General features: G+C 38.5%; 1 protein-coding gene across 2 annotated transcripts in view; it reads left to right on the forward strand.

Moving 5' to 3' along the window:
- The window catches only part of LOC131054977 (uncharacterized), a 78061-nt gene that overhangs the window by 40369 nt on the left and 21154 nt on the right, over positions 1-16538 (forward strand). For both annotated transcript variants that reach the window (XM_057989582.2, XM_057989581.2), the window contains exons 3-5: positions 9719-9777; positions 9862-9916; positions 10021-10069. In XM_057989582.2, coding sequence (XP_057845565.2) covers positions 9719-9777; positions 9862-9916; positions 10021-10069 — 163 coding nt within the window. The remainder of the gene's footprint in view (positions 1-9718; positions 9778-9861; positions 9917-10020; positions 10070-16538) is intronic.

The raw sequence follows: 16538 nt of genomic DNA on the forward strand, positions 1-16538 counted from the left end.
CTTGTTTAAAAACTTCACAAGAAGGTCAAGAAACAAACATCAGTATTTCATTTTAAGAGATCATAATCTTATCAAATGAGCCCTCCTGTTTCTTTGTAGTGATTCTATTATAGGACTCCATATTTTTAGCCACGAAGGAATTGAAAGGACTCCACACAACCTCTTCCATACAACACTTGTGACATCAAAATGTAGAAAAAGAAAGCACAATAAAAAGAGAAAATCCTGAATTTTTTTTACAATTTAAGACATTTTCTTTCTAATGAAATGTGGGGTAGTAATATGTTAGGAAGCCAGCATTGAAGCACTATTGCTGCAGACCAGACTATAGGGTTATTAATAGAATATTAAAATAATGTTATTTTTAGTATTAATGCTCAATAGTGTATATTCTATTATAGTTAGATCGTCTTCGATCTTCTCAGCAGTTTCTTATTAGAAACTTGCTATTTTTGTAAATATTCTTGTATTATTTATGAGCGTCTTGCTCATTCTGTTAATAGATCAATTCTTTGAAATCTATATGCTTCTACATTTGTTTTATGGTATCAGAGCGGTAGTGATCTAGAGCGGATTTTTTCCTGTAATTCACATTTTCGTGTGAGGACCTGTAATACACGTTTGTGTGTGAGGACCTATAATTCACGTTTTTGTGTGGGGGCTATCGCAAGGTTTTTCTGTGTGTTTGTGCCCGCACTGTAGCTCCCGTGCGACCTGCAACCCTCTGCAACGCGCGACCTGCAACCCTCTGCAACCCGCGACCTGCAACTCTCGGCGTTCCGCGACCTGCAACCCTCGGCGTCGCGACCTCAACCCTCGGCATCCGCGGCTCTGTCTCCGGCGGCGTCCGCGGCTCTGTGCGTGCCCTGCAGTCGATAACACTGTTTTGGGCTTGTTTTTGTGGGTTCAAAACCGCGTGCGGCCATCTCTACTGGTGGCGCGACTTTGTTTTCTTCCCTGTGCCAAGTTTCTTCGGTCTACAGATTTTCTGGGCGTATCATGGCTTCCACAACCCTCTAGTTTTTCGATTAAGGTGTTTACCTTCAAGTTTTTATCGAAAATAAATTTTTCTTGCAGATTCTTGGTGGGTTTTTCGAACCCCAATCTGGGTAGTTGTCCGTTTTTTTTTGGTGCCTCGATTTTCGAGCCCGCGGATCCAGATTCTGACAGTAGATTCCTTTTGGGTTTTTCGCACGAAGTTCTGGGTTGTCTTTGGATTTTTTTGGGTCAGCTGGGAATTTTTTGAAATCCGTGCCTGTTGTATCTGTCTCTTCCTGTCTTTTTCCGTGTCTTGGGAAACGTGCAAATGGCTTCTCTAACCAACCTGATGTTAGAAGGCAGTCAACGCTTTAATGGCAACAATTACAACATCTGGAAACAGCGTATGTTGACCATTTTTGAATATAGGCGTCTTGACCAGCTTGTTTTGGGAAAAGAGCTCAGTCCTGGTACACCTGGTGCAGAGCAAGATAAGTTTGATGAACGCAATCGGGAGGCAGTTATGCTTCTCAAACTCTCAGTGATTGATGATCAGTTACCGCAGATTCCTTCCGGCAAGACAGCTTCTGACATCTGGAGGCATCTGAAGGAATTGCATGAGACATCCGACAAGAGCCGAGCATTCTTTCTAAAGAATCAACTGTTCTCCATTATGATGGACGAACGTATGTCCTTACAGGAACACCTCACGAGGATTAAGGACATTCGAGATCAGCTCGAAGCTATTGGTCGGACTATGGAGGAAGAAGACATGGTAGTAATCACTCTGAAAAGTCTTCCGAAATCATATGAACACTTCATTGAGACCCTCACTATTACTTCCACTAATGTTGATCTGAAGTTTTCAGAATTGTGCACCAAACTTCTACAGCAGGATCGTTGGAAACAACAGTTTGGTAGTGGTACTACATCAGCCTCCTCGGAAAATGCCTTCACAGCCCAATCCTTTCACAAGGATAAAGGCAAATTTCAGTCCTCTCAGTCTTCTCAGCAGAAAGGCTCTTCTCAGACACAGGATGGAGCTAAGAAGAAGAATGTGCAGTGCAATTACTGTCACAAGTACGACCATATGAAGAAAGATTGCCGTCAGAGGCTCGCTTCTGAACAAAAGAAGCAGGGAGGGTCACACCAGAAGGCGCATGTTGCTGAACATTCCGAGCAGAAGGAGTCTGCCTTTTATGCCTTTATGGCTAAGAGGTCTTCAGATCATGCTAGGTCTTCTGCTTGGTACATCGACTCTAGTGCATCACGTCACTTTTCTCATCGACGTGACTGGTTTACAGACTTCTCACCTTTCAGTGATTCCGTTGTATTTGGCGGAGGTGAAGAGTATACAGTTGTTGGCAGAGGCACTGTTCAGATACAGTCTGGTGGCAGGACTCTCCTTTTTCTGAATGTGTACTATGTTCCTGGAATGGAACTTAATCTGCTCTCTGTCAGCCAGATTATGAGGAGTTCTTCTCAACTAGATGTGGTGTTCAGTGCTCACAAGTGTTCCATCATTGATCGGGAGACTCGTCTTACTGTTGCTGTTGGTCTAGAGGATCATGGCCTATATAGGCTTCTTGATACTGGTGATTCTCCTGAAGTGGCTTTGGCAGCTCGTGTTTCTCCTCTCAGCACTTTGTGGCATCAGAGGTATGGACATCTCAACATTCAGTATCTCTCTCAGCTATCTCGGGAGGGACTTGTTTCAGGGTTACCTGATATTCAGACTCAGCATCTGGGAGTATGTGGCGCTTGTCAAGCTGGCAAACAGCATCGGACTTCATTCACACATGGAAAGTCTTCGCGCACATCTAAGGTACTTCAATTACTTCATGCTGATATTTGTGGTCCTATGAATACATCTTCTGTTACTGGTTGCAAATACTTTTTGCTTATTGTAGATGATTTTAGTAGAAAGATGTGGGTGTACTTTCTTAAACATAAATCAAATGTATTTAGTATCTTTCAAAAGTTTAAGTCCTTTGTTGAAAAAGAGTTTGGACATAGTATCATTACTCTTAGGACAGATAACGGGGGGGAATTTTGTTCTTTTGCACTCTCCAACTTCTGTGATACCCATGGCATCAAACGCCAATTGACTACACCCTACACTCCTCAGCAAAACAGTGTTGTCGAGCGTTGCAATTGTACGGTTGTTGAGATGGCTCGCTCTATGTTACAACACAGGAGTGTTCCGAATAAGTATTGGGCTGAAGCAGTGTTTACTGTTGTCTACCTACTTAACCGTTCTCCTACTCAGGCTGTTAAGGGGAAGACTCCAGAAGAGGTTTGGTCTGGTCGGAAGCCTAAGATCAGCCACCTGAAGGTTTTTGGCTCTGTTGCCTATGTTTGGATTCCAGATGCTAAGCGCTCCAAGCTGGATTCCAAAAGTCAGAAACTCATGATGATAGGATACAGTGATCACCATAAGGCCTACAGACTGATAGATATAGACACTGAACGTCTTATCTTCAGTCGTGATGTTGTATTTGATGAAGACAGAGGATTCTTTCAGTCCCCTTCTTCTGAGCAGAGTTCTGAGGATCAGCCTCACAGTGTTCTTATTCCATTAGGTTCGCCTGATGGGAGGGATGATGCAGAATCTATTTTCGATGATGCACTACCTGAGTTCCCTCCGGAGAATAATCCTCCTCCTGCTGCTCCTGTTCCTGATCTTGAGCCTCTTCCAGCTCGTCCAGATGTTCGCACTTATACTCTCCGGCCTAAATGGTGGGCCAAGACCATTGGTGATCTCAAGGATACTGAGCTCATTGAGGGTAGAACCTCCCGTAATAAGAGCAAACAGCAGCATACAGTCAATTTTGCTCTCATGGCTAACATACATAGTGTTTTTGAGCCTCAGACATACTCAGAGGCTAAAGGTATACCTGAGTGGGAACAGGCTATGGAAGCTGAGTTCCAGAGTCTTCAGAAGAATCACACTTGGGCCCTTTTTGATCTTCCTTCAGGGAAGAAGCCCATTAGCTGCAAATGGGTGTACAAAGTAAAATACAAAGCTGATGGAACCCTAGACAAGTATAAGGCTTGTCTTGTTGCTCGTGGGTTCTCACAGAAAGAAGGCATTGACTACGAGGAGACTTTTGCTCCTACAGCCAAAATGAGTACCATACGGCTTGTTCTTGCCTTGGCAGCCCAGTTCAGTTGGAAAGTCCATCAGATGGACGTCAAGAGTGCTTTTTTGAATGGTGACTTACAGGAAGAAGTCTACATGACGCAACCCCCAGGATTCAAGGTTACTGGTCAAGAACAGAAGGTCTGTAGACTAGTCAAAGCACTCTATGGTCTGAAACAAGCTCCTCGGGCTTGGTACATGAAAATTGATAAGTACCTGATAGATCATGATTTTCAACGGAGTCCATCTGATGCAAACCTGTATATCAAGCATACTAGTAATGATATTCTGTTTGTGGTTGTCTATGTGGATGACTTAATCATTACTGGCAGTTCAACACATTTGATCACTGGGATCAAACAGGATTTGTGGCGCACCTTTGATATGACAGATTTGGGACTTCTACATTACTGCTTAGGAGTTGAAGTCTGGTAGATTGAGAACAGTATCTTTCTCTCTCAGTCCAAGTATGCCAGAAGTCTTGTGGACAGGTTCAGAATGTAGGATTGCAAACCTGCCTCTATTCCTATGGAACCCGGGCTCAAACTTTCAGCTCAGTCATCTTCACCAGTTGTGGATGAATCTCTGTTCAGGCAACTAGTGGGCAGCCTCATCTATCTTACTGCCACTAGACCTGACATCAGTTTTGCAATGAGCTACATTTCACGCTTCATGACAGCTCCCAAGGCTGATCATTGGATAGCAGCGAAGCGTGTGCTGCGTTATGTGAGTGGCACTCCTGATTATGGACTTCTGTACACTCGGAGTTCTGATCCTCTACTCAGTGGTTACACAGATTCTGACTGGGCAGGTTCGGTTGATGACCGTAAGTCTACAGCAGGGTATGTGTTTAGTTTGGGATCTGGTGCTGTCACATGGACTAGTAAGAAGCAGCAGGCAGTGGCTCTCTCCTTGATAGAAGCAGAGTATCGGGGAGCAGTTAAGGCATCTTGTGAGGCGGTTTGGCTTCGACGAATGCTTGCGGATATGCATGTCTCCCAGGCAGGTCCTACTCCCTTATTCTGTGATAATCAGGGAGTGCTCAAACTCGCCAAGAATCCAGTCTTCCATGAAAGAACTAAGCATGTGGAAACTCATTGTCACTATATTTGACAACTGGTTGAAGACGGATCCATCCAGTTGCTGTATGTTCCTACCTCGGAGCAGCCAGCAGACATCTTCACCAAGCCCCTTGGTCCTGATAAATTTGTAAAATTCAGGGGGTCTATAGGTGTAGTTAATAGATTGAGCATTAAGGGAGGGTAATAGAATATTAAAATAATGTTATTTTTAGTATTAATGCTCAATAGTGTATATTCTATTATAGTTAGATCGTCTTCGATCTTCTCAGCAGTTTCTTATTAGAAACTTGCTATTCTTGTAAATATTCTTGTATTATTTATGAGCGTCTTGCTCATTCTGTTAATAGATCAATTCTTTGAAATCCATATGCTTTTGCATTTGTTTTAGTTATTGCAAATACAAACTAGCTGGAATGGAGCCTACTCTCTTGTACCTTTCTTAGGAACAATCTTGCAAAGAAACCTAGAATCTAACTATTATCCTTTAACCCTTAGTGAAAGTTTTATCACTTTTGTTAAAACATTTCAAAACCTATTTTTATTTATTGGTGAAATAATGATCGCAATGGGTTCCTCACCCATTACAACAACCATAACTAGCCAAAATGAAATGGAATAGCTGCAATCCCACATTCAACAGATTTGATCCATTCAGGATAGAAATTCAAACAGGAGAATTAAAAGTCAATTGGAACAAGATTCAATATTTTGATCACACATTTCCAAAATTGGTAGTCTGTCAGTAAGCCACCATTCTATGTTTCCCAAAATGGGTAATTCACATAACTGCTAACTAAACAACTGTTATCTAGTTAAAACTAATATTAAACTACAAGATTCTGCCATATGTTTTTAAAATAATGGAAAAGAAAACCAAAGAGCATTTCACACCATCTACAATTCAGCATTGGCAAAACATGACAGAAACCCACTAGTCAACAGACCAACTCACACCACTTACCCATACAAGAATGTACTGTAATCACATAATAGAGCACCTTTTCCACTTGACTTCAATTGCTCTATTTGGATGATCGCCATGCTTTTGGACTTGCAGGTTACTGTGTAGCCTTGTCTGCCTTTGCCATGTAGGATGGCTCCGCATCTGCCCTTTTGCTTGAGCTTCTTATAATGCACTGTCTCATTCTAGATGTTCCATGGAATAACAAATATAAATTCCAAGAATCTCTCCGAAACCCACTTGTAAACCTCTTGTTCCCTGAACAGCCTTGCCAATTTCACCTGGAAGTCATTTTCAATGGGGCCCCTTGTTATTGTTGTCAGTGTTTTCTGTCACACTTGCTCCCAAAGTATTGCATATCATTCTTAGACTCCTAGTGTATTGCACCTCCCAATCTAGAAGGTTTTCCTCGGGTGACAGACGAATGTAGCACTCCTATATGGGGAATCCTTGAGAGACCATTTGACCATCATCCACTCAGCTTGAACATTTCCACACCAAATGCTGTTCAAAACCAAAGCAAAATCCAACGGAAGGAATGCATATTTTCCACTTTTGTCAGCTTACAGTGCATTGTTTGCTCAACCTGACCCTATTTGCCAGAGATGATTGCCTGGGCAGGTGTATCCTCATCATATGCTTCAACAGGCAATGCATAGTTCTTTTGACATTTAATGACTTCCCTTTTATCATGTTAGAGAATAACATCATTCAGTTTGGTGATAGGAAATTTCTATTAGTCTCTTTAATTAATGTGAATTTTGTGTAATAACTTTGCATCCTTCTTAGATGAACATCTTGAATGCCTCCTCAAGGAGCAGTCCTTGTCAAATGCGGATTGAAACTTTTGGTCTTTAGGAAGGAGGGTTGTAAGTCCTTCCCAATCATTTGCCTTGTCATCAAAAGAGTCCATGGATGGGAAGTAATGTATCCCTGCCTTGGCCAGGAAGTCAGCTGGGTGAGTGCATTCACATACGATGTTTTTAAATTTCCAGTGCAGAGTCTTATCCTTCTTCATTGCCCCAATGATTATCATTGAATCCTTTTGCACTACCATACTATTAGTTCCTTTCCTTTTTGACATTTGTAATCCTTCAACAAGAGGTGAGACATCAGAAAAACAAAAATAAATCTAGCCAAGCAGAAATACCAGCAACAAGAAAACACAGAGGGGACCAGGCTGGGACCAGCTGAAACAGAAAGACCAATTACTGGTTGCCCAGAAGCTTAAGGCCCTTGATGGCCTGCCACTCCTTGTTTAAGATCTCCAGCTTGTCCTCAAAAGACAGATTGTTGGGAACTCTATTATCTGTAGCCTCCAGGTGGAAGTGTTATCCGGCTGGGTGTTCTCTTTGACCTTTTCTTTTTTGCTGGAGCTAGAAGGGGAAACAGAACGAGGTGTTGGCCTGATGATGAAGGCATGTGTACTCTATGATGAAGGGTACATGTTCTGGAGGATGGTAGGGTTCTACATCTCAAAACTATTGATAAGTAGGATATAAACATCATAATAATCTCAAAACTATTAAAGTTATGGAAAAAAAACAATTCCTTTGTGGAATGGTTTCATAAGGGGGATCTCATACCCAAAATTATTGTCTTGCTTGGCAGTAACCTACAAATCTACTTGTATCCTTTTACCTTTCAGCATATCTGGTATCAAATTGGTTTCTCCTCATATTCACCCAACAAATTAAATGGCTCCTAGGTATTACATTTTCTTCACATAGCGTGCTTGCTGCTTTTTGTATCCTTGTTCAATCAAACATCATTCCCCTTTTGGTCATTCTGGATGTTGGGGCTGTGACGCCTGAGAAGTGGAAAATCAGATATCAATAAACGGCAACAGTACTTTGGAGTCTTGGACCTTGGACAAGTTCTTTGGTTTGGGTTGGTTTGGGTTCGTTAGTACAAAAACATGTAAATTATATATGTATGCAACCTATAAGCATGAATTAAGATTAGCATGTCACATAGCATCATATAAACAACAAAACCAACATAAACTTGTAATCATAGCATCATGATCATACCATAACAGCATCATATACATCAAGTCTAATATCAAAATGATAAAATATTCAAGTATCATTGTTTCAACTTTCAACAATTTAAAGTTTGATCATTAAATGGATTCAAACTAAGAACATCCAAGTTTAATTTTTCAAACTGAGGACCTGGATTTTGCCGGCAACACCCCCAACGGGGTCAAGGGGCAGCGCCCCTTGCGGGGGTCTGGGGGCAGCGCCCCTTGCGGGGTCAAGGGACTCCATGGCGTGCATCAGTTTTCTGTTTTTTTAAGACGTCTAATTTTCTGCTTTTAAGGTTATAACTTTCACTTTTTACAAGGCGGAATTGAAAAAAAAATTAAATTTGCATTGTTTTTTAACTTTACGGGCCGCCCAGCCGCCCAGGTTCGACTGGGTTCGACCCCGGGTTCGACTGGGTTCGACTAGGGTCGAACCCACTCTAGGTTTTTCGAACCCTGGTCGAACCCAGGTCGAACCGGACCCGTACCACGGACCCGGCCGAACCCAGACCCGTACCAGGGGGGCCCAGAGGCGAACCCAGTAACTTAGTTTTTATCTAGTTTTTGCACCTCCAACCAGAATCATACATAGCAAAGTTGTTGTTTTAACTTTTGCATACGCAGGTGTCCTTAAATTGAGCTACAATTGATTCTTACAAAGAGTGTCAAATACTTGCTGCAGATGGTCATCTTCCTCACATGACTCTCTGAATATAATTGTGTATTCAAGATACACAATGGCAAAAATTTCTATACATGGTCAGCAAGTGTCATAAAACACAGTTAAAAAAGCCTAACCAATCATTTCAACAATATTTGTTTGAATTCAAGGGTTATCTTTTGAATGCCTTTTTTAAAGGTGTGCCTGATGGTAGCCAAAGACGATATTCAGCCTGCAAAAGTATTTGTCTTATAGCTGGTCCAGTAAATCATAAATTTTGAATTTTGATTGTTTTGCTTGGTTGTTGGTGGAAATACTGTAGTTAAAGAACAATAATCAACATGGCATATAATATACAAAAACAGAATGTGGAGGGTTATGCAATGCTATGTGTACAAGGCTACAAAAAATAAATCTGCATGCATGGATGGTGTTTGAAGGTTACTAAACCCAGTCTATTTTTAATTAATTGGAAATGTAAGTCTGATATCCAGTTAAAAGGTTGTAAAACCAAGTCTAGCTCTAATTAGCTGGAAACTAAGTCCAACATCCATCTGGAAAGTCTTACCTTTAGTGAGTTGGAAAGAAAATTATAATATCTTTTCAGGATATTGAGAATATATTTTTTAATTTTGACTAGGAATTCTCATAACGTGTATAATTTTGGATTAATATTTATTATATCCATTCTCTCTACACTTGTTCTCATTGTTGTTTCTCTCTAAATATATCACAGTGATTGTTTATAATAATCACATGCAGGGACCATTTACAATTGTACCATTTGAAGTTGGATGAAGTCCAAATTTGACTTTGATAAATGCACAATGGTTTAGTGACTGCAAGCATGTTTTATTGGTTGCAGGCAAAGTTTGTTCCTAAAGTACCACAAAGGAGAGTGAAGAAACTGACAGCAGTAAAAAAGTATGATCAAAATCTCTTCTAAAATACCTATCTTAATCTTGGTGCTCTATTCTGTTTTTAAATTTTTTGTTCTACTCAATGCAGAGAGGTTGGAGAAAAATCTGAAGCAGAGCTGTCTGAGTTTCTGAAACTTATGAAGGTACATGGTTCTAATTCTAAACTATTCAAACTTCAGCCTTCATGTGGTTTCTGCTTTATGAGTATACCGACTTTTAATCTTAATCATGTCAATTAACTTCTCAGCAATCAAAAGAAGATCCTGGGCGGAGAGGACCTGGAATAGATAAAAAGGGTAAGCATTTCACTTTCTGTATTGCTCTAAGATTTCACTTGCACTCAGTTGCTACAATATTCAACTTTTCAACATGCAAGTGTAACAAACTGACCTTTACATGATATCTCTACCATAGTTTCGTAAACAGATCTAGCATCAATTTACTAAAACGTAAGAAATGTAAGTGTGAATTCACAACAATAGCTCTTCTGGAACAAGGTTGGAGATGCTATTCATGAACCATTGAATTATAACATTTAAAAATTAAAACTTTGCAACCAAAAGAAATTTGCAAAGCAAATGATTTTGGATTCAAGAAGACCTGTCTTGTGCATTTTGTTCATTTGGCTCGGATTCTGTGTTTTTTTTTAAAATATAAATCTAGCTGTGTCCATAAGGGCCCCTGCCCCAGAAACCAGAAATCAGGAAACATAGAAAACAAAGAGCTATAGAAAACCAGGGAAAATGCCCATGCCAGGGCTATAGAGAAACTTAAAAAATGTAAAACCATTACTATCTGTAGTTATTGAAATTTGACTTAGCAAAATGAAGACTAAATTCCTTTGCTACATGATCTCAATAAGCACTACACTCAGATTAACTGGTCTTTTTCAGTTTAGGGACCTAATCTGCAGCTAAACACAATAGATTATGCCAATTAATATAATGTGTTTTAACTTGAAAGAATTATGTTTACTAAGCAAGAAAAAACACTAAAGCAGAAATAAACAGATGATGTTTGAGAGAAATAACAAGAGGAAAGCAAAACTGGAAATCGATAACAGAAAAGAAACTGGCAGAGAAATTCGGAGCTAGCTGGATTGGATGTTATTCCTAAGTGTGGATGTCAGCATGATGCGCTGTCATCTGTATGATGGAATCAACCAGAATACAAATTTACTTTGAGAAATGCCCTATGAAACCAGAAACTCCAGAGAAGATCACCAGGGATGGAAGAGGTAAAATAACAGAAATTTAAATTAAGCTATTGCAAAGAAATTGACAGAAATGGAAAAGAACAAAAGGGAAAGATATCACCAAACTGCCAGAAGTTCCTCCAGATAATAACCTGTAGCTAAAGAAGATGAGAATTTTCTTTTTTTGTGGCTAGGAGCTTGCCTTAAAGTGAAGCCACTGAATAGGTTTTTCAACCTCCATAGATAGCCTATATTTTGAAAATAGTGAAAGAAGCGTGCATTATTTAATACTTAGTATATCAAGGAATGAAAGAACAATAACAGTGCTAAAAAGAGTGCAATAAACTGAGAATAACAATGCAAGTGAATGAGAATGTGATCCCACAATACCAAAGGCAATAGCATAAGGGTCTCAATAGAGATAACAATGGAAAAAGCAAAGAAGTGAGAGCAAACTACAATGCAAATAACCTCATAGAGCTTCAAGTAAACAAAGGAGGAATAAATGCTTGTTGCAATGTTGCTTCTACACTTCTCTTGAATTGGACAAAGTGCTGGGTAACCTTTACATGAAATCACAGTGTTAGTATAAAGCTTCAAGAGAGCTGTTCAACAATGGATAATGCTGGAAGAGCATTCAAGTTGCAAGAAGATTGAATGAATGAGGAATTGTTTGAAAATGAGTCAAAGGAGGGGGGAAGAGAAGGGCGATTAATTGTTCAGGTTCTCTCCAAAGCGGTTACTTGTCGACTGGAAAGGTGGCAGAGGATGAAATGCCTAGAAACAAACATAGAATGATGAATTATTGCAAAATGCTAGTGCATCGAGCACATGTTTGCATGTCACACTAGTGCCTGAACAAATCTAGCTCAGAAAAGGTCCAGCATGCTAGGAATAATCCAAGACTGACACTTGTGACACAAGCTTGAGGAAGAACAATGGAGCCAAGTCTTTGACATCGAGAGGGCAAAAAACTAAGTAAAAGGCTAAAAATATGCCTAGAGAGATGAACACTAAAGTGAGTGTAAAACATAGCATGAAATTGCAAGGGTATGCAATTTTCAACATTACATTTCGCCCCCACTTTAGCAAACTTATAAACTATACTAAATATGCATACAAAAGTAAATAAAGGAAACATTGGAAAGTATATATATTAAGACACCCAAAAAGAATATTGTAGAGGATGTAGAGCTCTATGAGTGGGGTAACCATGTCCCCAGGCTGAGAACCTACAAAATCAATACATTAGATAATATAAATCTTGCATAAGAAATTAATTTTGAACAACATAGAACCTACACAAAACAATGGATTAGACCAATATAACTTGCAAAACAAATATGTCAGCAAAATTATATAGCCTAAAACATCAAATCAAGTTGGAATTCAAGATATCCATCTTGGGAATTAACTGCAGTGTTCCATGGGGACACATCTCCCCCCAAAAAAATCTGCGTCCCCTGTACAGGGACATTTCCGAGCCTTGGGGACTTGGGGAAAACGTCCCCCCACAACACCACCACTTCTGCCACTCTTGCTTGCTATATGGCACATGCCATTATATACTGATTGCAACCTTTAACTTTGTGAAAACTAGTTGGCCTTTCATGGGGCATTCACAGAGATGTTAAACTACAGATTTTGACTTGAAGATTTCAATTCACGTCTATTTTTTTATCAGCACCGGCCCCCCCAACCACCACTCCACCACCGTCCCCCCGCTATCCCCTCACTGTCACCAAATTTAGGCCCTTCGTCCCCTGGTCCTTGAAACCCGTCCCCTTGTCATGAAACTCTATGGAACATTTGGAATTAAGGTGTGTCAACCTTTGATATTTCCTAGCATTTTGTAATTTTTTATGTGCATGTGGTAATGTCAGTGAGAGTTGCCTTGGGAGTGGTGTCATTTTACATGTAAGGAGGCTCCTTTTTTTTAAGGAGATAGGCATCCCATTTTGTGGAAGTTAATTCATTGTCATTTGTTAGTTTAACCATGATAGGAACTATGACAATGTAAGAGTCGGAAGTAGAAGTTGCCATGATAGGTGGAATTTTGCATGTGCATGTGCTTTGCATGTTGAGTTTTGCATATGCATGTGCCTTACATAACAAGGAGGCATTGAGTTTTGCATGTTGCATGCAAGGAGGTGCTTATGCATGCATGCAAGTGCTAAAAACTTGCCATGTGGCCTTTTTAGGCGTCCATTTCTAGAAGCATCTATATTTGCTTTGTAAACTTTGTAAATATAGGTGTTTGATTGAGGAGTGTATAGAGAGAGTGGGTATAGTTGTATTTGCAGCTAATGAAGTGTAATGTCCCCTTCTTGAGGATGATCAATTTGCAAACAATTAGTCTATTTTTCGAATTTTCCCGTAGGCTAATTGGTAAGTGTTGATGTGTTTTTTATGTACATGCGAACACAGAATAAAATACCAAGGTATCTTATCCTCTCTTGAATAAAGTCTCTTAAATGCTATGCTTCGCAATCAAATGAGACAACTCCAAGGTTCCTATTGTCAGGTCACAATGTGTGGATAAGCTCAATGGTTGATGTGATTGCTGGTAATCCAAGAGGACTTACATTGAATAATTGAATTTGCTTGAATTGCTGGAACTTAGATTCTAACTATTTGTTTGGAGAATAAAAAAAGGGCAAAAGATGTAGGGTTTAAGAAGACTATGCTACTCCTAAGAATGCAAGAGACAATGGATAATCTTTGGTGAAACTCCACTAAGCCTTGCTTTGACATGCAAAGGAACAACTCCGCAAAGCTTAGTGCGATCTTTAAAGGAAATGAGATGATTTTCAAATCATTATCAAGCATAGACACCATTAATTGAATGCATATCAATGATTGAATAACAATTGAACTTAAGTTCATTCAAGTATTCCAGATGACCACACAAGGCAAATTTGCAATCAACAAACTGCTAGTGGTATGGATTAAGAGTTTCACCATGAATCACGTACAACGCTCTATCATTCAACTAATCAACATGAAAGCAAATGAGAAGTAGAAACCATTTAGCTTGTTGAAATAACAAATTTCACCATATCTTCAATGAAAAGAGTACTTCCATTTACAAGCCTTTGCAACAATCTCTTCTTCTCCTAATCTATTCTAACACCTAGCTTCTATCTATTCTTCTACTTTTCTAACATTAACTTGCTATTAACCTCCTATTCACTATTAACTATTAACCTTTACAAATGAGAGGTTTGAGCCTTATATAGAGAGCTCATTACAATTCAAAGGCTCATATTGATTTGAGATCAATGATCGAGATTACAAGATGAAAACCCTAATTAGGGTTTCTTAAAACAGTTCCTTCTGGCCAATGAAATAATTACAATATTTGGACACATGTCTTCTCTTGAATATTTGACCAATAGATAGTGGGGGTAGGTACATTGGAATTTGTGTCCCCATGGATGAGCTTGGTTCACAGAATCCGGACATGCTGATGTAGAACCTTTCAATTGGTGGAATGATGACTAGGTTGACACCTCAGTTTGCTTGTAGACTCAATAGATTATCATGAAGGAATGTTGAGCAATATCTCTTGATACTAAATGTATCTAGGGGTAAATTAAGTGTAAATGACATAATGAGATTATCAGAGCGAATCAAGAACTCTAATCTAATCAAATTACTCCTAAATTACAATGAAATAACATCAAATCAATTGCATAATGAAATTAAATCTAATTTTAACTCAATTGATGTTATTGAAGCTTCCATTGCTCTTCTCCATTATTGTTGATGTAGGTGGCTCTCAGGTATTGCATTGATTTCCTGCATAAGATGGACAATAACTTTCTGTAATTCAAGAATTCTGGATGCTGTGATTTTTGCTTGAAATGAGAAAATGAGGTTGAATTTATAGATTTTCAACACAAAGGAGGTGAAAATTTGAACTCAAGTGTTGATTGATAGACAACTGAAATTGATTGATCTGTTAACTCATTTTGATTGATCTGTTAACAGGGTTGATTAAGGAGTCAACTGAATTGATTAACCGGTAAACTGAATAGACTAGCTATTTGACTGAGTTGATGGATCAGATGACTGAATTGATTGGAGAGATAAGTGGATTAATTGATCAGTCAGAAAAGGTGATTGAGAGTTAAAAAGGGTGATTGATGAGTTAACCGAGTTAACTAATTAGATAACTGATTTGATCAATCAGTTCTGATTTTAGCATATGCTGTAGGATTTTGAAGTTGAATTTGATTTTTCATTTTCAATTTGGATTTGAATTTGGATTTTCAAATGTTGAAATGCACATGAAATTAACTGAAATTCACATTTGGTGAAATGTTAATTTGGAAGAAATGAAATTAAGTGAAATTCGAATTTGGGGAAAATGAAATGAAATTAATTGGAATTAGAATTTCGGGAATTAGAGGAATAATTAATTAATTTAATTAATTTAAATGAAATTATTTAAACATTAGAAATGAGTTTAATAAATAATAAAGATTATTTAATGAAGGAAAATGTCGCAATTAATTAAATAATTAATATTTGGAAGAGAATTAATTGATTAAATTGATTTGAGAATAAAAATTGAATAATTAGTAGTGTTGAATGTGATAATCAGAAGAACTAATTAGTTTAATCAAATAATTAAAGAATTACTTAATTAAATAGACGAATAATTAGTATGCGATCAATGAGACATTTTTAGGTGTCTACATTTGCCCCTCCTTGAGACAATGTCAAAGCGACATTGTTTCAAAGAAAACAAAAAATTTCTGCCCCAATATGCCTTGATAATGGAGGTATGATGCCCCCTCGAGAGATTGTTTGTGTATTGAAGGCATGAATGATCTCTTGAAAAAAGAATGTTAGATGAAAGATGGAAGAATGGTTGACTTGATGATGCAAATGAGTTTGATTATAGAAAAGAAATGGTTGAAGTGATTTGTAGATTGATAGGATTGATCTAATTGATCTAATAAAGATAAAGTCTGGTTTCAGGAAGGACACATCTTTTATAAGACAAAAATGATCAAGACGTCTGGTTTCAGGAAGGATACATCCTGTATAAGACGAAGATAGATGATCGTGCCTGGTTTTAGGAAGGACACATCCTGTATAAAACAAATGATAGATCAAAATATGATGAAAGTGAAGAATAATTGATAGATAGATAGAATAGTTGATGTGAGGAAATGATAGAATTATAGATGAAAAGATTGGAATTAAGTGATGAGAGAGATCGTGTTAGAATGATTGAAAGAATTGAAAAGGTTGATTCAAGAAAAGATTCTTGATGAGAGAATGATTTGAAGAGACAATCAACATGATGAGATTAGAAACAATTGGTGTGAATTGAAATGATATGATGATGATTTGATTGATGGTGAATAGTCTTCTTGTCGTTATTCATAGTGCAACACATTTTCATCATTGAGCCTTATTATGTAACAATGAAGTTTTGTACACTAGGGTATAAGGAACCAAGATGCATAGATATCTCATTGCAAAGAACAAACACGTAGCAGACAAGGAATGAACCCTCCACTCTAGGAATAGCAACAGGGGTCGAGGTATGTACG

This window comes from Cryptomeria japonica, chromosome 8 (genome assembly GCF_030272615.1).
Source record: "Cryptomeria japonica chromosome 8, Sugi_1.0, whole genome shotgun sequence".
Taxonomy (NCBI): domain Eukaryota; kingdom Viridiplantae; phylum Streptophyta; class Pinopsida; order Cupressales; family Cupressaceae; genus Cryptomeria; species Cryptomeria japonica.